The following is a 23272-nucleotide window of genomic DNA, read 5'->3' as shown; positions in this document are numbered from 1 at the left end:
TTCAAAAACTATGCTTTTCCTTTTACTTCTTCTAGGACCAAGAATAGAAAACTGGTAATAGTAAACACTATTCAATTTGGGTTAAAAGATTAAGAATCATAGTTTGTGAACAATTCCCATTTTAACATTCTGGAGTAATCCTAAAATAAAATCAACTCATTCACCAGAGGATAATAATTTCACTTTTTACTGAAAGAAATGCAAGTTCATTGTTCAAAACCATGCCTGGTACAGAAGTCATGGCTAGTGCTTTTCTCCCCCACACTGAAGTAAAGATTAACAGCACAAATTCTGACACCCAAATTGTCTGTCAGAACACCTAGGTAAAAATTAGAAGATTAAGGGCATAATAGGAGAGTAGGGCAAAGGCAGACCTGCTGTAATCACCATCACAAAGGCCTGGCCACCGGCAGACAGCAGAATGTTTACTCAAAGCCAGTGCTATCAATTAGTCTGCTTAATTATCTCAGGCTCTTGCCAGCTCAAGAGGCAATTTTTGAAGGCTTCTCTGGCTCCCTTTTGTCTTTTATTTCAGCTAGTCACAAAAGGGCTTTGAGGACAAGCCTTCCTGGACTCTTTGGCTCTGGTTGGTTTCTGGTAGCCAAAACAGGCATTATGTGAATTACTCCAACAAAGCAAAAACCACACAACTTTTCTTCTTAGAAATGGCTGTGGCCTCGTGCAGAAACTCTAATGAGTGTAACAAGATACTCAAACAGGTAACTGTAGTTTATAGTTTTGGAAAACAATTTCCATGAAGAAATGGGAAGCAATACAAAAAAATATGCAGATATTAGAGGTAAAAAATATCTGAAGAGGTAGAAAAATTTCTGAAACTCCTGTGGTTTGGTGGTGTTTGGGAAATGTTGGGAGGCTGAAGGATGAGAGGAAGAACAATTAGGGGTCATTCAGAGTAAAAGCTTACACTGCTACTATTAGGATTTCCAAGGTAAATTAAATCAGTAAACCACTTGGACTTTTTTCTAGAATATTTGCTTTTTTAGTAAGTCTTTTTTTTGAGGTTTTTAAAAAATTTTATACATGGTTTCAGTCAGGTTTGTTGAAGTTTAAGTTATGTCTATAAAGTCTATCCTTTTTATTTATTTATTGTTTTTTTAGCTTTCTTTTTTTAAGATAAATTTTTTAAAAAAATTATATATAACAGCGGAATGCATTACAATTCTTATTACACATATAGAGCACAATTTTTCATATCTCTGATTGTATACATAGTATATTCACATCAAATCGTGTCTTCATACCTGTACTTTGGATAATAATGATCATCACATTCCACCATCATTAATTACTCTATGCCCCCTTCCTTCCTCTTCCAGCCCTCTGCCCTATCTAGAATTCGTCTGTTCCTCCCAGTTCCCTCTCTCTATCCCACTATGAATCAGCCTCCTTATATCAAAGAAAACATTCGGCATTTGGTTTTTTGGGGTTGGCTAACTTCACTTAGCATTATCTTCTCTAACTCCATCCATTTACCTGCAAATGCCATGATTTTATTCTCTTTTTTTTGCAGAGTAAAATTCCATTGTGTATATATGCCACAATTTTTTTTATCCATTCATCTATTGAAGGGCATCTAGGTTGGTTCCATAATTTAGCTATTGTGAATTGTGCTGCTATAAACATTGATGTGGCTGTGTCCCTGTCGTATGCTTTTTTTTTTTTTATTGGTTGTTCAAAACATTACAAAGCTCATGACATATCATCTTTCATACATTTGATTCATGTGAGTTATGAACTCCCATTTTTACCCCAAATACAGATTGGAGAATCACATCGGTTACATATCCACGTTTTTACATAATGCCATATTAGTGACTGTTGTATTCTGCTACCTTTCCTATCCTCTACTATCCCCCCTCCCCTCCCCTCCCATCTTCTTTCTCTACCCCATCTGCTGTTATTCGATTCTCTCCCTTGTTTTTTTTTCCCCTTTCCCCTTAGTATGCTGTTTTTAAGGAGAGTGATAGTAGGTCAAATGGTGGTTCCATTCCCAATTTTCCAAGAAATCTCCATACTGCTGTGGCACAAGAATTAAAGTCAAGAATCAATAAATGGGATGAACTCAAACTAAAAAGTTTCTTCCCAGCAAAAGAATCTATGAGATGAATAGAAAGCCTACATCTTGGGAGCAAATCTTTACTCTCACACATCAGATAGAGCACTAATCACTAGGGTATATAAAGAACTCAAAAAGCTAGACACCAAAAAAACAAACAACCCAATAAATGGGCCAAGGACCTGAAGAGACACTTCTCAGAAGATGATGTATAATTAATCAACAAACACATGAAAAAATGTTCATCATCACTAGTAATTAGAGAAATGCAAATCAAAACCACTCTAAAATTTCATCTCATTCTAGTCAGAATGACAGCTATTATGCATATAAACAACAATAAGTGTTGGTGAGGATGTGGGGAAAAAGGTTCACTCATATACTGCTGGTGGGACTGGAGTAGTCTTTTTTTTTAAAGAGAGAGAGAGAGAATTTTTTAATATTTATTTTTTTAGTTTTTGGTGGACACAACATCTTTATTTATTTTTATGTGGTGCTGAGGATCGAACCCAGTGTCCCGCGCATGCCAGGCGAGCATGCTACTGCTTGAGCCACCTCCCCAGCCCCTGAAGTAAGTATTACTAATAGAAATTTGCTAAGGAATTGAGGTTAAAAAAGGAAAATTATACTGGAGGAAAACCAAGAATATATTACTGATTTATTTAAAATTCAGTTACATAAAAACAATTATATTATATATTCTCACACATGCACATGAGGACTTTGGTCTACTTGGATATTCTTTAGGCATTTCTAGGACTGAACTCATGCTTCCCTTATGAAAAACTGTTAATTTTCCCTAATTTGGAGACTATATCATCTACCACTTAAAATTTTCAAACAGAAGTTTGGAAATCATTCTAGATTTCTTCTTCTTTTCATCTCCCACATCATCAAACCCTGTGCTATCTCTCTTACATTTATTCCACCTCTTCAAAATGTATTTGCTCCTCCCCATTTTCCATTGACCCTACAGGGACTATGTTTCTTCTATCTTATAGGAGTCTCTTGCTAATCCTTCTGCCATTTCCAGTGATCCCCACACTTTTCAGGAATGCTCCTTCTATAATAGAAATTTGATCCCTCTTAAACAACTTCAGTATCCTTTCATAGCTCTTGTCTAGCCCTTGTCTTTCCTTGAGCCTCTGAAGAACTATCATTCAAGGAGCTCATTTAACAGCTCATCTCCTGCTACTCTCCAGTCACAGCAGCATCAAATTGAACATGACATAAAGTCTTACATATCTGTAACTGTTGGTTTGGGTTGCCCCCAAAGCAGATCCTAAAACAAGGAGATGGGTGCAAGTTGATTATTTTGAGGAAGTAGGGAAGGAAATCAAGGATATGTTAATGAATGGCTTACTGCTGGGGACTCTCTGAGATACGGTATAGAACACACCTCAGAATTGTCTCACTGATGGCTAAGGAAGCTGGAATATTATCTTCTAATTCATTGCCTGAAAGTTACTCTGGAAGGTGTTAACTGCCCTGTACTCTTGCTAATAGCTCCTTATCCAGGAAACATCCTCAGATAGAGAAATATAGGAAGATGTTGCCAGGTGATTGCCAGATGGGCCAAATAATGTCTGCTACACCAGAGAGTGCACAAATTCTCAACTGCATTGTTCCTCCATTTGCCTTGGATCCTTTAAGATTCAGCCTACTAAAACCTTTTTTGATCTCTTCTGGAAGTGTTTTCCTTCCTCTTCTGTGCACACACTCTTATACCACAGCTCTTTTGCTACAGTTATAGTTTATAAATCTGATTCCATACCAGAGTCTCGGCTCCCTGAAGGCAATAATGCTAAGTACCTAGCTTAGTACTAACCAATCCCTTATCTGGCATAGGGCAGATACTCTTATGACTGTTGTCAGAAAGGCATGATTGCACATCAAAGAAAAGAGGATAGGAAAGGCAGCAGAATACAACAGACACTAGGTATGGCAATATGCAAATCAGTGGATGTGTAACCGATGTGATTCTGCAATCTGTATATGGGGTAAAAATGGGAGTTCATAACCCACTTGAATCAAAGTGTGAAATATGATATGTCAAGAACTATGTAATGTTTTGAACAACCAACAATAAAAATTAAAAAAAAGAATTAGTGAGATTAGTAAAGTTGGAACAAATAAAAAAATAAAGTTAAAAAAAAGGATCTGTTTTTCATCCATGGAATGAAGAAAATCTTCAAAGAAATGTAATACACACTCCTGCATTCTGAATAATATAAAAAAGTCAAGTGTACAAGGCAGAAGCACCAAGTCAGGAGTCTTGAGTTTTAATTCAAGTAGTTTGGCTTGGTGTTTCTGTCTAAGAAAATTAGAGACTTGGATGACCTTTAGATTTCTCTCAAGTCCCAAAGACTTCAAGTGACTGAATATGTGAAAACTGAAGCCTACTAATGAATAACAACCACATATGGAAATGCTTATGTTTGTGATATTCATCCGGATTCAAAAGTATAGGTGACACAGACTTGAGATGCTGGAAGTTTGATGGTATGTACAGTAAAACAGTCAAAGCCAAAAAGGGTCTCTTGAGTGAGAAGACACCATCAGGGAGGAACTAGCTGGGCAGCATGGTAGCTTTTATGATGCTGGCAAGTGCCTATGCCCCTTAAATAGCCAATACTGTAGCTAGCTTCTGTATATCACACCTATGTAGGTAAAAGACCCCAAATAATCACTTTCTGAGTTCTCAGCTATTCCACTGGAATACTGAATACAGGCCATGCTGTGCTTCCCTGACATCTCAGACAGTTTTAATCTTTCTAGAATGTGATCGTTGATGAGAGACTGGGTAAGAGAAAAGATAAATAGGGCTAGGGATGTGGCTCAAGCGGTAGTGCACTCGCCTGGCATGCGTGCAGCCCGGGTTCGATCCTCAGCACCACATACAAACAAAGATGTTGTGTCCGCCAAAAACTAAAAAATAAATATTAAAAATTCTCTCTGTCTCTCTCTCTCACCTCTCTCTTAAAAAAAAAAAAAGAAAAGAAAAGATAAATAGGTGGATTTAGGGACTCTTTCATAAAGGAGTAAAAAGTGTTGAGGATATTCATTTTAAAAGACATCCTCAGGGCTGGGGTTATGGGCTCAGTGGTAGAGTGCTTGCCTCACCTGTGTGAGGCACTGGGTTCAATTCTTAGCACTGCATAAATAAATGAATAAAATAAAGGTCAGTCAACAACTAGGAAAAAAAAAAGACATCCTCATAAAATAGTCTGCACAGGGGTGAGGATGTAGCTTAGTGGTAGGGTGCTTGCCCAGCATGCAAGAGGTCCTGATTTCAACCCTAGCACCACACACTACACACACATTCGTGCACACGTGCGTGCGCACACACACACACTACTCTGAGTCACTGGCATTTAGTGTACACTAAATATATATGGATCACATATCTTTAGGGACAGTCTACAGGGTGGGATTGGGTGGGATGGTCTAAATAGCCAATCAGACCAGTAGTAGTCTCTGGCACAATGACTTTAACCATGCCCAGGGTTATGGCTTCATAACTTCAGGGGGCTACTGTTTGTAGATGGTTCCCTTCCTTTATTTATGGAAGTACTTTGGAAGAAGGAACAAAAAGGACAATAAATAAATCTAGGAGGCTATAATTAAAAGCAGGTGAATGGTGAACACAAGCACTGAGGTTGTGTTATGCTGTGCTGAGGGTCTGACTCATGGACTCAAGGAGAATCACTTGATTCCTCTGGATCTCAGTGGAAGGAATAGATGCAATCTTAAGACTCTTTAAGGGGATTGAATCCAGAGGCACTTAACCACTGAGCCACATCCCCTACCTTGTTTTTTTAATTTATGTTTTAGTTGTAGGTGGACACAATATCTTTATTTCATTTTTATGTGGTGCTGAGGATTGAACCAGTGCCTCACATATGCTAGGCAAGTGCTCTACCTCTGAGCCACAGCCCTAGCCCCTATATCCATCTACTCTTTTTATATTTTATTTTGAGACAGGGTCTTGCTAAGTTACTTAGGACCTCACTAGGTTGCTGAGGCTGGCTTTAAACTTGCAATACTCCTGCCTTAGCTTCCTAAGCCACTGGGATTACCAGTATGCAACACCACACCCAGCTTGGTAGTCAAATTTATAATATCAACAAGAAAAACAAACTCTGGCAGGAGCCTAAGGCCTGAAAAGATGAGAACTGAAATATATATCTCAACATGGAAAAACAATATTAGTTAGTCAAATCAGTAACATGGAATTTTTTTTTTTATACTTTTACTTAATCAGGGGTGGAGAATTTCCTTTAACTTTTACATTTTTTTTTTAGTTGTTGATGAACCGACTATCTATCTATCTATCTATCTATCTATCTATCTATCTATGGTGCTGAAAAGCAGGCAAACCCAGTGCCTCACATGTGCTGGGCAAGTGTTCTACCACAGAACCACAACCCCAGCCCTCCTCAAACTTTTAATAAATGTCAACTTCTTAAACATAAAAAAAAGGAGACCAATGACAAAGAAAAGACAAGACGAAAAGGATGCCAAATGACACCTATATATATATATATATATATATACCTATGTATACACCTATGAAATGACCCAAAGATGGGAAAAAATTGAAGAGATGGTCCAAAAATTGAGTCTTACCTTCCAGTGACAGCAAAGCACAGCTTACATATTCCATGTAAGAGTCCCGCAGCATGCTGCAGAAAAGTGGCCATCTTGGGATTTTCATCTACTGGGCCTTGCACGGAGAGGAAGCAGCCACACAATTTGTCAATCAGACCCATGTTTACCACATAGCTAGATGTAGGGGAGAAAATGGATGTTATCAATTTGCATAGGCCAGAAACATCTTGACTTTCCATGATAAATCTTATCATATACAGATTTGGACTGTTCAAAAAAAGCACACACAGTCTTGGTTTGAGTAACGCACTTCCAGTATCAATTTTCTTAGATTTCATCCTAAATAGTCAGCTATGTCAATAATCTTTTTCTCTTTTGGTTATTGTAATTGTTATCTTTAAACAAAAATGATTAAAATGATTATCCAATCATTCTTCCTGATCTAAACAGTCCAACAATAGGTAAAGGAATTTATTCCATAGTACTTTTAAAAGCCAAATTCAGCAAATGCAGGGATTTAGAAGCTATGATGATGTGACCAAGATACTCTTGTTACAACTTAAAATTCTAATTCCAACTATTGGTTCTCCATTTTATAAAATCTCATCACCATTCAAAGCATAACAAGCATTGAGAGCCTAATTGTTTTATATTCTGAAAAGTACCTGAGGTCCTGAGGTTTGACAAAACATGAAAGAAGTCACTTTCACTTTTTTAGTTTAATAAACAGCTCTATTTTTGTAAAGCTGTTTATTAAACTGGACTGATAATAGTGGCTCTTCTATTTGTCTATGAAGCAGGAATCATTTAAAAGAATATTTTGAAACTATAAATGGCCTTATATATAAATCAATCTTCATTTAAAGATTTTATAAAGATTCTGTGCTACTGCATTTACATGTATGAAAAGGATAGGACTGAAATAAAGTAGTTCCAAAAATCAGCATGTTAACCCTCAGCATTATGTGCAAAGGAATTGATATCTCTGCTTATAAATACAATTTGCTTCCCGATACTATTCATTTGCCAACACATCTTTTTGTAAAAGGAAGAATTTGATGAATAATTAATGTCAGTGGTCTCCTCCAAGTTCACTATTTAGAAGGTGCAAAATAATGTCCCCTTTCTCCTCTTACATTAGGAAATATATCCACCTGGGCTACTGAACTTCCTCTAGAGTTTTAAAATTGGGAAGAATAAAATGATGATCACAAGTCCTATTCTAGTGAAGGAAGCTGATTTATACACACACACACACACACACACACACACACACACATTGAGAATCTTATTATGGTTTAAATTAATGAAATGAGCTTTTAGAAATGGCTCTTACCTTTGCACAAAACTTTTTAAAAATTTTTGCTTCATTGTAGATGGACACAATTTATTTATTTTTATGTGGTGCTGAGGATTGAACCCAGTGCCTTACACATGCAAGGCAGGCACTCTACCACTGAGTTACAGCCCCAGCCCTGCACAGAACTTTTTAATTTAAAAAGTATTTTACATTTATCATTCCAGTGAATTTTTCCAGGAACTCCATGAGGGAGCAGAATATGAAAGCTTTGGTTTCTGTTTGCTTAGCACATTCTGAGTTGCTGAATATGGTATTCTGACAGCAGGAGCGAGCATGTGCTCCAGGAGAGCCAAACTACTTAACACCTGTGTCTTTTTTTTTTTTTTTAAATTTTTTTAATATTTATTTTTTAGTTCTCGGCGGACACAACATCTTTGTTTGTATGTGTCTTAATGAGTAGTTTCAGGATGGGCACATGACCTGAGGAGGATTAATACATGACCATATCAAGAATCTCTTTCTGCTGAGAAACCAAGAGACATGTGTCTGGGGGTTGCTGGTAGCCAACTTATTTGTTATATGGAGAATATCTGCTTATAAAATGAAGCCAAGAAGACACAGTATAGTTAATAGACAAAGCTCTAATACCATACTTGGAGTGTTGGCATCGAGCTCCAATTTTTCCCCTACATAGTCACAGTATAGGCACCATGAAAAAAATGCTATTATCTAATCTATAGTTAATATTGCCATTTCAATAATTATTGTAGTTATGTCCTTCACAGATTTCATTTTCCTTGTCTATGACTCTGTCGGGATTACCTGTTGAATTTACTATGAGATCTTTAATTTGAAACAGTTTTTCATTCTTTTTCTCTCATGATATTGATATTTTTGAAGAATATCAACAAATTGTTTAGTAGAATGTTCCCAGCTTGTATTTGTTTTTTCTCACAATTAAGGTTATATACTTTTTGTTTCCTTTTACAGGTGAGAGAAATAGTTTTTTTTTAAAAAAACATAGTTTCTGTAATTCTTTTTTAAATATATTTTTTAGTTTTAGATGAACACAATATCTTTTTTTAAGCATTTATTTTTTAGTTGTAGGTGGACACAATATCTGTATTTTATTTTTATATGGTGCTGGGGATCAAACCTAGTGCCTCACCTGTTCTAGGCAAGTGATCTACCACTGACCTACAGCCCCAGCCCCTAGTTTCTGTAATTCTTGTTCAAGAACAAATAGTATAACTTGATTCATGTTATTATTATTATTATTTTATTATTTTTTTTGAGAGAGAGAATTTTTAATATTTATTTTTCAGTTTTCGGTGGACACAACATCTTTATTTTATTTTTATGTGGTGCTGAGGATCGAACTCAGTGCCGCGCGCATGCCAGGCGAACGTGTTACTGCTTGAGCCACATCCCCAGCCTGACGTTATTATTTTTTAAATTAAAAAAGAATGAGAATTATGCATTATGACTAATTAATATGTCTTAAGTCTCTTTAATCTATTGTTTACCTCTCCATCTCTTTCTCTTTTTAATCCTCTTTTCAAATTTATTTGTTGATGAAACCTGATTGTTTATTCTATATACTCTGGCACAAATTGAATTTTGCTGAGTATATGCTTATGGTATCATATAACATGTTTTTTTCAACTAAGTCTTTCCTGTTAAATGATCTAGATTCCAGAGGTCACAAACATAATTTTAATGATTGAATATAGTGAAATGGAATTTTTTGGAACTTTTTGGTTGTTTTTAAAATTCACTATTATGAACCAGGTTGTGATTAATATTTTGTGTACAAATCTTTGCCAGATTTCAGATTACTTTCCGAAACTAGAGTTACTGAATTAAAGAGGTACACAATTTTTTAGGCTTCTTGATATGAGTAGCTACATTATATTTTTAAAACTTTGAATAAAGCAGGGTATAAGAAAACCAAATTCACTATCTGAGGATTATATTACGATTTCCATCTGATAGAGAAAGAAACTGAGGTTCAAAGAAGGGCAAAACACTAGCCCAAGCAGGAGAGTTGAAACATTTTAAGATCTACTGACCCCTGGTAAGAGTCTTCTTTCCAGTAAACATGTTGTTTTTTGTGGGATATTTTTTTTTGGGGGGGGGTTCCTTACTAAAGTTTAAATTTTTAAACAAGGATGTGAAATTATTTCTGAGACTAATATGACCATACTAAGCTACAACAATCTAGTCTTAAGATGAAAAGGGCTTAAGTGGGTTTCCGATACCAGTCTTAGAACCAGAACCAAACCAAACCAAAAACCTCACAAACTTTGGACTTTGTGAGGTCTGTGGGCTTTTTTTTAAAAAACCTATTTTGGAGGCTATCTTTACACTATAGTCTTAAAATCTGGCAAATTCTCTGACCTTATTCTTTTTCACAATGGTTCTGGGTATTCTAGATCTTTGGCATTTCCATATAAATTCTAGAACTGACTTATAAATTTCTATCAGAGCCTACTAAGGATTTTGATTAGTACTGCATTAAATCTGTAAATCAACTTGGGAAGACATAGTGTTTTAATAATATTGAGTCTTCTGACCCATGGATATGATATATATTCTCCATTTATTAGGTCTTCTTTAATTTTATCAGTCATGCTTCATAGAGGTGTTGCAAGAGATTTATTTGGAGGTATCTGATATTTTTGGATGGTTTTTATTAATGGCATTATTTTTTCAATTTTATTTTATTCTTTGGCAGTGGTATTGATCAAACCTAGGGCTTTATGCATGCCAGGTAAGCACTCTATCACTAAGCTATATCCCCAGTCCAAGTTTTAATTTCTAACTATTTGATGCTATACATAGCAACACAACTGACTTCTGTACAAGTTTTATTTATATCCTCCAACCTTGCTGAAACCTCATTATAGTTTCAATTATTTTTATTTTTCTTGGCAGATTACATTGTTTTTCTACAATATGTAACATGACACTACAAATAACAAGTTTTATTTTATTTTTTACAAACTTTATGCCTTTTAAAAATTTCCTCTAACTGAACTAGCTAGCATTTTCAGCAACAATGCTACATAAAAATGGTGAAAATGAACAGTTCTTGTGAATCATAAAGTACTGTAGATTTTCTTGTCATTTCCCAATTTTCTGTGTGCACATGTTTTAAATAACATGAATGTGTTGTATTCTGTAAAATACTTTTGTTGCAACTACTGATTATATAATGTCTTTTTTTTTTTTTTTGCAGGGCGGGTCAGTGTCAGGAAATAATTCCTCATGGGTTTCTGATTTCTGCATGCCTTATGAAAAGATGAAGTGACAGCTTTTGTGCTATATAATCTTTTCTGATAAATATCTATAAAAGGAAAGGCCTTAGAAGACAGAGATGTGAAACATTCTTCCTTTATAGCTTTTAAAGGGTAGGTTTGTTTGTTGTCCAGTGTAATAAAGACAATGTCCCTCTCCAGGTGAAGGTTCAGCAGGTCTATTATAAAAGACTGGGACTTCCTAAGCTTGTGAGATTTCTCAAGTATGATGCAAACCCACTGTATGTGCAACATTCATCTGGGACCACCCTCTATTATTCCTGTGAGATTTATGGGTGAGAATAGCTCAAACTGCTTGCTGTTTGTTAATAATTATTTTCTGTCTTTGACCCAGAAGCTTTCTGTCTTCTGCTATTATCCATGAAAATGTAGCTTGCAATGTTAGTTTTCAAGAAGGATATGGTTTTTGGTTATTAATATGGTAATTTCTGAGTGGTGAGACTAACCATGCAGTCATAGAATAAGTCTCGGTCACGATGGATTATCCTCTAATATCTTGCTGGATTTAATTGTTATAAAGTTTTGTTAAGGATTTCTACATTTATGGTCACAAGGAATATTAATGTGTAATTTTCTTTTTTGGAATATTTTGGTCAGATTAAGTTATACTGGCATTAAAAATAAAGTGGCAAGTATTTCCTCGTTTCCTCTGAAAGACTGTATGTATGACTGGTATTACTTCTCTCTTAGATGTTTCAGAGAATTTTACAAGTAAAGCATCTGGACCTTAACTTTTCTTTGTGAAAAGGTATTTTAAAACAGATTTCTATTTTGGTGGAAAAGTAACAACTTATAGATTCAGGATGCTTATCCAACCTCAATCAGAATAAGCCTAAAGAAAACTACATCTAAGCAAATCACTGCCAAACTCCTGAAATTCAAGGAAAAAGAAAAAATGATTGAAAGTTGGAGAGAAAAAAGACATGTAACTTACAGGGGAAAAAATGATATGAATAAAAGCTGGTTTTTCATAAGAAATGATGGAAGTCCGAGTGTTTAAAGAAAAAAAAAAACCAAAGATGTAACAAAACAGATTAAACAATACACATAAGAAGTTGGCTGAGGCATATTAATATTAAACAATTAGATTTCAAAACAAGGAGTATTTAACACAAATAGATAAAAATAATGATAAGAGGGCTATTCCATCTGTAAGACGTTAATAGTACTAAAACATATCTAATAATAGAACTTCAAGATGCATGAAACAAATTTAATCTTTTATCAGAGTTGAAGATTTTAACACTCCTCTTTTAGTAACTGCTAGAACTAGAAAAATAAAGAATAAAGAACTATACTCTAGTATAGTAGCCATTAGCTGTATTATGCTCATTTAAACTTTAAATTTATTTATTTTTTTGGTACTAGGGATTGAACCCAGGGATGCTCTACCACTAAGCTATAACCCCAGTCCTTTTTATTTTTTTAAATTTTGAGACAAGGGCTCATTAAGTTGTCTAGGCTGACCTTGAACCTGTGATCCTCCTGCCTCAGCCTGCCAAGACACTGGGATTACAGGTGTGTGCCACCATGTTTGGTTTTAAAAGCTAAATTTAGAAAGTAAAAATGAACTAGTGACTACTCTTGTGTATTTTTTCATTTGCTAAGTGTGTTCAAAAAGTCATTTTGTTTGTCTATGGAAATATCTTGGAGGCTGAGAGACAAGATGGGCACACTGTTGTAGCATGGGTAGTGGTAGCTTCTTGCTATGTTAAGGCAGTGAGCTATTGAACTGAATAGTTCCACTGGTTTAGCATAGTTCTTGATTATAAAATACATAGTAACTCTTGATTTTGATAGATATAATACCCCTTTAGTTTTGCAGAATTGTTCTGGGAGTCGTTCCTGGAAAATGAGCATAGATAAATTTATAAGTACTCAATTTTCTGTATTAAATTCATTTCTGCTTAAAATTGCCATAATAGTCACTTACAGTGATACACATCTATAATCCCAGCAACTCAGGAGGATGAGGCAGAAGGATTCCAAGTTAAAAGCCAGCCAGGGCACTTAGCAAGACACTGTCTCAAAATTAAAAAAAAAATGCTGGAGATGTAGCTCAGAAGTAGAGTACCCCTGCATTTAATCCCCAGTATCATAAATAAATAAATATTGCTATAATAGTTTCTGTTTTCTGTAACTGAATTCTGGTTGACCAATATTTGATAAACAACATTCAGTCTCACTAGTAGTAATAAACACAATTTAAATGAAAACAACAACCAAATACCATTGCAAAGCACTGGCAAAGATATGGGGAAATGGGAACTCTTAGTTTTTGGTGATGGGAGCTAATATTCGTACTTTGGAAAAACAGTTCTGTGTTACCAGGTGAAGTTAAACATGCACTTGTCATGTCACCCATAAATTCCTCCTTTAGGTATTTATCCTTAAGAAACTCTCAAATAAGTACAAAGTAAATTTCTATAAAGATGTCTACATCATTACTTGATATAGTGAAAAGTAAGAAACTATTGGAAAAGGATAAACAAGTTTGAAATTTTTTCACAGAACAGAATAGAATTGTAGAGCAGTTAAAATGCATTAACCAGATTTATATGAATCAACATAAAGCTGAAAAAATATTTCAACATGTTATGTTTAACAGCATTAAATCAGTAATTGACAAAACAGTATCAAAAGCATATATGTAAATTTTAAAAAATCACGAAAATAGAAAGTAGAATATGCTCTTTATGGATACACATGAGAGTACCCCCCCACACACACACGGAAATGATATACATAAACCCCAACATAGTGATTTAACTCTTGGGACAGAGTAAGGGAAAAAGGATGGAGATGCAGAGGCAGCTGCATCTATATTTGGAATCTAAATAATAATATAAAAGTTAAAAGTCTAAAATAAAGAAAAATGTTATCAGTTAATTGTGGATACACATGTATCTATTATTTTGTTTTTATGTACATTGATATATTTCATAATAAAATATAGAATATTTAAACATTGAAAAACATACATCCTTGCCCCTTAAATGCCAGATGAGGAGAAGGAAAAGATGTATGTCAAAGTCTCCTCCATCTCTGCTCTAGCTCTACTCAGAGGTACATGCTATAGCCAGCTCCAAAGATGTGGCAGGAACCTAATGAATCAACTTCACAACTGGAAAAAATGTCCAGGATGTAGCTGTGAGTGTACTGAGGTTTCTTGTCAGTTCATACTTGGGGAGGTACGAAAGCAATTAAGGAATTGAATAAACCTGCTCTCTGTGCTACACTAGGCAGAATCAGAGATATGGCTGTGGTTCTACACATAGGCATCATTAAGTTAACTAACAATGCATTAACTGTAAGAAAACAATTTTCATCCAAAGTGGTTCAAATCAGAGAAGGACCAGCATAGGGTTATGACTGAAAATCAACCTTTAAAAGACACACAATTTATTTGGCTGACAGAATACCACTACTGATTTTTTCCATAATGCCTTCCCTCCTTTAAGAAGGATTTGCTAACTATTAGATATGTGAAAATGTATATATTTTCTCCTGGAGGGCCCACTGGAATTGCACTGATGCATTAGCTTGTGCCTTCTGCCTCATCACAGCTGAGGCATGTGGCTAAGTTGTCTGGATGACAAGAATGCAGGGCTGCTGCATCACATGGTAGCCCAAGGGAGAATGCTGGGACAGAATGGTATTCATCAACAGAGTGGGCTAAGTTCTACAATGACCAAGAGGACATGGGGAAATTGAATGGGATCAAGCAACTGAGAGAAAGGGCAGAAAGGGTAAAAGTCAAGTGCTGTAAGATAAATGGTTGTGGACCCAAAGGGCCTGGTGCTCTCCAGCAATAAATATGCTTGGGGAAAGAGGGCAGGCAGATGGAAGGGATAAGTGAACAAAGTAATCAAGAGTAAGGAAGATACTGAATTAAACAACTGTTTCCAAGAAAGCACTACAAGAAGCCAGAGGAAATTTATGAACTGTGAAAGAAGTAAATGCAGAGGAAGGCATTCTCTTTCTCCTACTAACCTATCATAAGCTTCAGAGAGCAACAAATTGCAGGGATTTGGGGAGCCAGAGATCACTGCAGACCACAGCAGAGTCACTGACTTTGGAACAGGTAACTGATTAACACCAGATGGAACCCTACTGGGAAATTAAATGTCCTACCTGGTTCAAGATTCACTAAGGAAAAAAGAGTTCAAATGCCAAAGTAGGAGTAAATTTCCCTGGAGAAAATGAGACCTTGGAAGGAAGCAAGGCTGACCTTGAACAGGTGTCAGAAATTGTCACATTTGTGTACTTACTGGAAAGCATACAGATGCTGGGAATCCAGCTAGATGTGAGTGCCAGTCTCAGTTTTCCTACTACTTTTTAGCTTATTTATTGAATAATCTTGGCCAAAGTACTTAAACCTTTTTGAGCAATTTCATCATTTACAAAGTCTAAATTAGAAATCCTATGGACTGGGGATGTGGCTCAAGCGGTAGCGCGCTCGCCTGGCATGCGTGCGGCCCTGGTTCGATCCTCAGCACCACATACAAAGATGTTGTGTCCGCCGAGAACTAAGAAATAAATATTTAAAAATTCTCTCTCTCTCTCTCTCTCCTTAAAAAAAAAAAAAAAAAAAAAAAAGAAATCCTACATTTAACAGTGCTGCACAGGCTCTATTACAATACCTTACATGTAATGGGTGCTCCAAAAATGGTAACAAATTCACAACCAGAGATGAACTGAGCTGAATTCTCAGACTTTTTTCAGTCAGAAAAAGTTGATATCAAGAACAATGTAGGGCTGTGGATATAGCTCAGTTGAAAGAGTGCTTGCCTTCACGCATAAGGCCCTGGTTCAATCCCCAGCACCACGAAAAAAAAAATACACCACTGTAAAGGCTCTGACACTATATACACTAATATCGCATATCTAAATATCAAAAATGGCAGCAAGCTCTAACTATTAAGAGGATTTTCCTTCTCTATATAAAATGTGGTATATTTCTGTATAGTGTTGTGAGATACACTGCCATCATGTGGGCCCTAAGATTTAAGTTATTTTAATATGATTTTTTAAAAAATAGAATAAAGCTTTAAGAAATATAGGAATTTTACCTGATAAGGTCTTGAACTCGACTGTTAAAAGCATCAACTTGTGTGGATTTGTTTTTCATTTCCTGTGTTGATATTTTTGGTGTGGCTGGACGGCTGTTTCCATCTGGTCGATTGGCAATCAGGCAGCCAAAAACCACAGCAGTGACTTTGAGAAGTCCAGTTGTCAGGCCTTCAAAAACTTGTTTATTTGTATTTCTTCCCAAAATAGCATTATTTTCATCTGGAACATAAACCTAGAAGAAAAAAAAAGAACAGTACATGGGTTTCAATAAAACCACCAAAAATGGGCAGAGATGATTAAGAACATTTCTAGAATCATAATTTTGAAATTCTACAGGAGACAATCTAAAATGTTCAAGAGTGTTGGCTTTGAAGTTAGATTGTCAGTTCAAATCTCAGCTCTGCATTCATTAGTTGGGTGACCTTGGGCAGGTTAGTATTTCTAAACTCCAATTTTCTCATCTGTAAAACAGGGATATTGATAGTACCTATGTTATAGATTTTTATGAGGATTAAATGAGCTAATGAACATAAAATGCTTAGTATATGCATAGGCACAAAGTAAATTGTGAACTACATTAAAAATTTACATTAATTCAGAAAACAAAGCAATTAACAGACTGACAAAATTGTTTCTTTTTGGAGTGAATTTTTAAAATATCTAAACTAAATTAATCTATTAGGGTAAAATTTGCATTTATTACCAAATGGCAAAGTTAGTTTTCCCTAGTACATGGGGATCACACTCTGCTGTGTATAATAATTTGGGAAGTAACACAGTTATTAAAAGTTGACTTGGAGCCAGAATGAAGGCTTGAATTTTGGCTCTGTACCTATAGGATCTAAGTTCTTGCCTTCTATATGTCTCTACTTCCCAGAATTACTATGAAGTTCAAGTAAGAATGGAAATAAATTTAGTAAACTATTATATACCACAACACACTTAGCAGCAACTGGCCTTTGCTTCATTCTTTTTTAAAAAATTTTTTGATTTTTTAGTTGTAGTTGGACACAATACCTTTATTTTTATTTATTTATTTTTATGTGATGCTGATGATCGAACCCAGGGCCTTGCATGTGCTAGCCAAGCGCTCTACCGCTGAGCCACAACCCCAGCCCCTTTGCTGTATTCTCTACCAGTTCTATCAAAGATAAAGGAATAATCAATCGCTTGACTCCAAAAGAGGATCTTTATAAACACTAGCAACTTATTGGTCAGAACTAGTCACAGAGTCAAACCCAATCACAAAGGAGCCAGGAAATATCATTCTGTATTTGGAAAAAGGAAGAGAATAAAAGCATTTGGCACAGAGCACTACCGACTGCATAGTAATATTGTTTTTTTCTATTATGACTATGTAAATATTTAGAGCAACCTACTTAATAAATGATGTTGATAGTTACTTTTTTATCTGTTATGGCTTATATATTAGGTGTCCCCCAAAAGCTCATGTGTGAGACAATGCAAGAAAGTTTATAGGTGAAATGATTGGGAAAGAGCCGGATAGGGATTAACAGGTTGGTAACTAGGGCAGGTACAGTATGGTCAGAGAAGGGGAGTCACTGGGGAGCATGCCTTTGGGGTTTATATTTTGTCTGTGATGAGGGGAGCCCTCTCCCTCCTTCCTGATTGTCATGTTCTGAGCTGCTTTTCTCCTCCATGCCCTTCTGCCCTGATGTTTTGCCTCATCTGGAGCACACAGCAACGGAGTCAACCGTCTGTGGACTGAGATCTTTGAAACTGTTAGTACCAAATAAACTTCTCCTCCTCTAAAATTGTTCTTTTGGTCACAGTGGCGAAAAAACAGACTAAAATATTATTCAAATTTTTGGCTTCACTGAGAACTTTTTATCTTTTGTATGTTGAGTTTCCTAGTTGTGTATCATTGTCATTAACATTCATTGTCAGTCTCTTTTTGGGGGTGGGTGGGAAATGTACCAGGGATTGAACTCAGGGGCACTTCAACCACTGAGTCACATCCCCAGCCCTATTTTGTATTTTATTTAGAGACAGGGTCTCGCAGAATTGCTTAGGACCTCATTTTTGCTGAGGCTGGCTTTGAACTTGTGATCCCCACTGCCAGTTCAAATCTCAGCTGCTGGGATTACAGGTGTGTACCACCGCACCCAGCTCAAGCATCTTAATGTAAAATAAATCAAATATATTTTTATACTCTTATTATATTTTCTGTAGCTGACAACTTCTGATTTTTAATTTCATCAGGACTTCGTACTTAATTTCATAGACACCATTTTGTCAGTGTCTCATAAAGTACACACAAACTGAAAAACTTCCATAAAATCTAGCAGTTACACAAAGTGTTCACTGATAACAAGAGGCCAAGTCTGCTGGGATGAACCCAGGTACCCAGGTGCAGGCCTATATGCCTTCATTATTCTAATCAGTCTTTTACTTTCTCACTGTGATCTCCTTTTTCCCCAACAGTCTCACTGAGTTTCACTGCTATTTCAATAGCCTAGCCTAATTTTTTTTTCAGTCACCTAATTTTTTCAGTTTTGTTGTGCTCTTACACAGTATTGGCCCTTTCACTGCTGAGAACAGTGTATTTTTTGTTGTTGTTGTTTGTTTTTTGTTTTTGTACCAAGGTTTGAACCCAAGGGCACTTAACCACTGAGCCACATCCCCAGTTTTTTTTTTTTTTTTTTTGAGACACGGCCTTTCTCAGTTGCTGAGGCTGGCTATGAACTTGCGATCCTCCTGCCTCAGCCTCCCAAGCTGCTAGGATTACAAATGTGTGACACTGCACCTGGCTAGAGTATTCTTTTGCATTCTTTTGCACCACCTTTGGTGGTGAAGTCTTTTTTTGTGTGTGTCTAAACAGGACATCATTTTATTCAAAAGATCATAAAAAAAATCTCCTCTTTATGTAGATTTTTCTTTTGCTGGTTTTAAATTATTTCACAGACATCACTGCTATTTGCCAGAAGTGAAGTAATGCAGGAACGGTTTACTTTTTTGGGATACCTTCAATAAATGAAATGCATATTTACCACAGTTCTGGTATCTGCTTATAGACCAAAACTTGAATTTAAATGTACTTTTAGCACAGCTGCCAGGTCAAGGGCATACTGCAAGTTGAGGAGCCAGTCCTTCAGGAAAGGTGTGCAAGCAACATCCTCCCTTCCCCCCTGCTCTATAGAACACCTGGCTTACCTGTGTCTGGAACACATTCCTTTCTGGGGTGGGTGGTCTATGGAGGGCAGGGGAAGGTTAGCTACTCAGCATGCAGTAGTGCCTGTAACTACCACCTGCTAGTGTGTAGCAGGCCTGGACTGGGAAAAAAGAGCTTTGTAACTCTGGGCACTTCTGAATCTATCACCTCTGAGGCAGAAATCTAAAACCACACTTCTTTTCAAATGGATGAAAGATTTTTCCTTTAGTATATTCTTTTCCTTTCTTTTTCCTTTTGGTGCTAGGGACAGAACGAAGGGTTTGCACAGGCTAAGCACATACTCTAACACTAAGCTAAACCCCCAGCTCCTCCTTTAGTGTATTTCTTTATCATACATGGGTGTGATCATTGTCTTATTCTTAAAAGTCAGAAAATTACAAGATAATTTCATGCATATATTCTTACTGCATATTTTCTTTCTCCTCTCAATAGATATTTGACCTTCTTAAAATCTGTGGCTATTTCACGTAGTTTTAGGTATAAAAATAATCTTAGAATCACATCTTTTCATTTTATCTTTGGAGAAACCAAGCTCTAGAGGAGAGACTTTCTTGAGGATACAGAAATTATCAGGACTGGAAACGTGCTGGTACAAATTCTCTAAACCTCCTCTAAGAAGAAACCTAATATTTTTTTAGGAGTAAACCCTGAGGCAAAGTGTTCTTAGTGAAATTAAATTAGAAGTCATTATCACTTTTAGGAACTAAGGTCATATTCCCCCCATTACCTCCCACTGCCAAAGTGGTTTCAAATACTCTTTACATTCTTGTTTGCAATACAGAAAGATACTTTTAATAATAGTATAAATCTATTGTTCTGCAACATGATTCCATGAGAGAGAAAATTAAATTGGTAATTAGTGGTAATTCAATACTACTAATTTTTACTATTCTGAGGCTAGGTTTAATATTTTCAAGTTGTGCAGTGTTTCACAATGGCCAGAATATGAATGAAGTTCACGAAGAATCAATAGAAAATTGACAAGAGCTAGGGATATAACCCAGTGGCAGAACACTTGCTTAGCATGTGAGTCAATCCCTAGTACTGCCAAAAACAAAACAAACCAAAAAACTCCTATCAAGTCAGAGTGTGGAGAAAAAGAAGGCTGAAAATAGGGAGGTGCTCCTGTAGCAGACACAGTTTCCTGCATTGCCAGTATCATTTTATTTTCTATAGTTATTAGACACACACGTCTTTTTTGCCACTAATATTTTGTAAAACATCCATGTCAGTAGGGCATGGTGGCATACACCTACAATCCCAGCAACTTGGAAGGCTGGGACAGAAGAAGGATCACAAGTTTAAGGCCAGCAGGAACTGTGAGACTCCATCTCAAAACAAAAAAATAAAGCGCCCCACTCAGTGGTATGTAGTGCATAATTCCTAGTACTGCCAAAACAAAACAAAACCCCCCAAATTTGCAACAACTATAAAAAAATCTCAAAAAAATCTATGCCCATGGTTATCTCATGCATAAAAACAAAACTGATGAGAGATACTTATCTTCACTATTTATTTGGCTTGAAAATATAAAAAGGAAATTACATAGGACTAGTTAATAGTTTTCCAACATGTTAAAAAAATTTTCCCCTTTCTTTTAATCTCAGGAACATTATGACAATATTCAAGAAGATGTTAAACCCATGTCAGAAATATCATTATCTTTTCTAACATATGTATGTTCTGAGTCTTTATTTACATGTTTTTTTTATGTAGCCAAAATTAAAAAAAAAAAAAACATGTAAACTATAATGTATGCCTTAGTCATGATGCTTGAAAACTCTTTGCTATAAATGTTGAATCATCTCATTCCTTTGCTATACACATTCCTGGTTTCTTATCTCCTACAAACTAAAAGCCCCAAACCTCTGCCCTCATTACTTCTCTTTATTACTTAGTCTGTCATGTGCTCTTGTCTGCTATTTCCTCTACATGGAATACTCTTCCCCTAGGTATCCTTATGACTCATTCTCTCATCCTTTCTAGGTCTTTTTCAAAAGCCACCTATCTATAAGCTTTGCCAGGCTACTCTATTTAAAGTAACAGTCTTTCCCCTAAATCTACCCTCCCTTTCCTGTTTACTCAGCTGTTTTTCTTTTGATAATTACTTGCTGCCATATTTTTATTTTCTTTCTCCATTAATCAGAATGTAAGCTCCATGAAAGCAAGACTTTGTTTTGTTCACTGCTGTATTCCTAGTGTCTAGAACAACACTGGGCATAGGTGTCCAATAAATAATTGTTAAATGCATCCAGACATTGATTTTCACTTAATTTCACCCAAACAATTCTTGTAACATTAAGGGCCAACTTAAAGATAAAACCATCAGGTTTTTTTAAGTGTCAAAAGAGAAAGGGGTGATGTATACAATAAAGTAAAACTCTTACAGGTCTGCCTATCTAGTAAGGCCTCAAGACAATGTTAGGCAGTTTGGAGGGGTAAGGTGGGATGTGGAAAGACTGTTGGATTATAAAGCAAGGAAATATGAGTTCTAGCTGGGTTAGCTTAAGAGTTTTTTTCTTTTTGCTCTTTTTTTTTTAAAAGAGAGAGAGAGAGAGAGAATTTTTTTAATATTTATTTTTTAGTTTTTGGTGACACAACATCTCTATTTCACTTCTACGTGGTGCTGAGGATCGAACCCAGCACCCCACGCATGCCAGACGAGCGTGCCACTGTTTGAGCCACATCCCCAGTCCTGCTCTTTATTTTTTTATTCTTTTTATTTTTTAAAAATTTATTCGCTCTTTCTAGACATACATGACAGTACAGTGTATCCTGACATATTATACGTACACAGAATAAATATAACTTGTACCAATTAAGATCCCATTATTGTGGTTATGTATGATATGGAATTACATTGGTTGTGTATTTATAATGAGGATAGGAAAGATACGTTTGATGCATTCTGCTGTCTTCTCTATTCTCATCCCTTCTCCCTTCCCTTCATTCCCCTTTGTCTAGTCCAATTACTTCTACTCTTCCCCTCATTGTTGTGGGTTAGCATCCACATATCAGAGAGAACATTCTGTCTTTGATTTTGGGGACTGGCTTATTAGATATACATGACAGTAGATGTATTTTGACATATTATAAATACATGGAATATAACTTATTCTAATTAGGATCCCATTCTTGTGACTCTACATGATGTGTAGTTATGCTAGTCATGGATTCATATATGAACACAAGAAAGTTACATCTGATTCATTCTACTGTCTTTCCTATTCCCATCCCTTTTTCCTTCCCTTCATTACCCTTTGTCTAATCCAATGAACTTCTATTGTTCCCTCCATGGCTCCTTGTTCTATGTTAGCATCTGCATATCATTTGGCCTTTATTTATTTATTTTTTTTTGGAATTAGCTTATTTTACTCAATAAATAATAGCTTATTTTACTTTAGCATCAGAGTCTTCAGTTCTATTCATTTACCAGCAAATGCCATAATTTCATTCTTCTTTATGGCTAATATCCCATTATGCATATATACCACATTTTTTTTTAACCCATCCATCTGTTAAAGGGCACCTAGGTTGGTTTTCACAGCTTAGCTACTGTGAATTGAGATGCTATAAACTTTGATGTGGCTGTGTCACTAGCATGCTAATTTTAAGCCCTTTGGGTAGATATACTGAGGAGTGGAATAACTGGGTTGTTTTTGTGCTCTCTCTCTCTCTCTCTCTCTCTCTCTCTCTTT

General features: G+C 35.9%; 1 protein-coding gene across 9 annotated transcripts in view; it reads right to left on the bottom strand.

Annotated features, from left to right (window-relative positions):
• The window catches only part of Scaper (S-phase cyclin A associated protein in the ER), a 447154-nt gene that overhangs the window by 49248 nt on the left and 374634 nt on the right, over positions 1-23272 (bottom strand). For all 9 annotated transcript variants that reach the window (XR_013090777.1, XM_076851161.1, XM_076851163.1 and 6 more), the window contains 2 exons: positions 16381-16613; positions 6707-6862 (listed from right to left, as the gene is read on the bottom strand). Coding sequence is in view for 8 of the 9 variants with exons in the window: in XM_076851161.1 (XP_076707276.1) it covers positions 6707-6862; positions 16381-16613 (389 nt within the window). In the remaining variant the exon portion in view is untranslated. The remainder of the gene's footprint in view (positions 1-6706; positions 6863-16380; positions 16614-23272) is intronic.

The sequence above is a fragment of the Callospermophilus lateralis genome, chromosome 3 (genome assembly GCF_048772815.1).
Source record: "Callospermophilus lateralis isolate mCalLat2 chromosome 3, mCalLat2.hap1, whole genome shotgun sequence".
NCBI classification, from domain to species: Eukaryota; Metazoa; Chordata; class Mammalia; order Rodentia; family Sciuridae; genus Callospermophilus; species Callospermophilus lateralis.
Note: the sequence above shows the minus strand (reverse complement) of the source record. Positions and strands in the feature narration are given on the sequence as shown.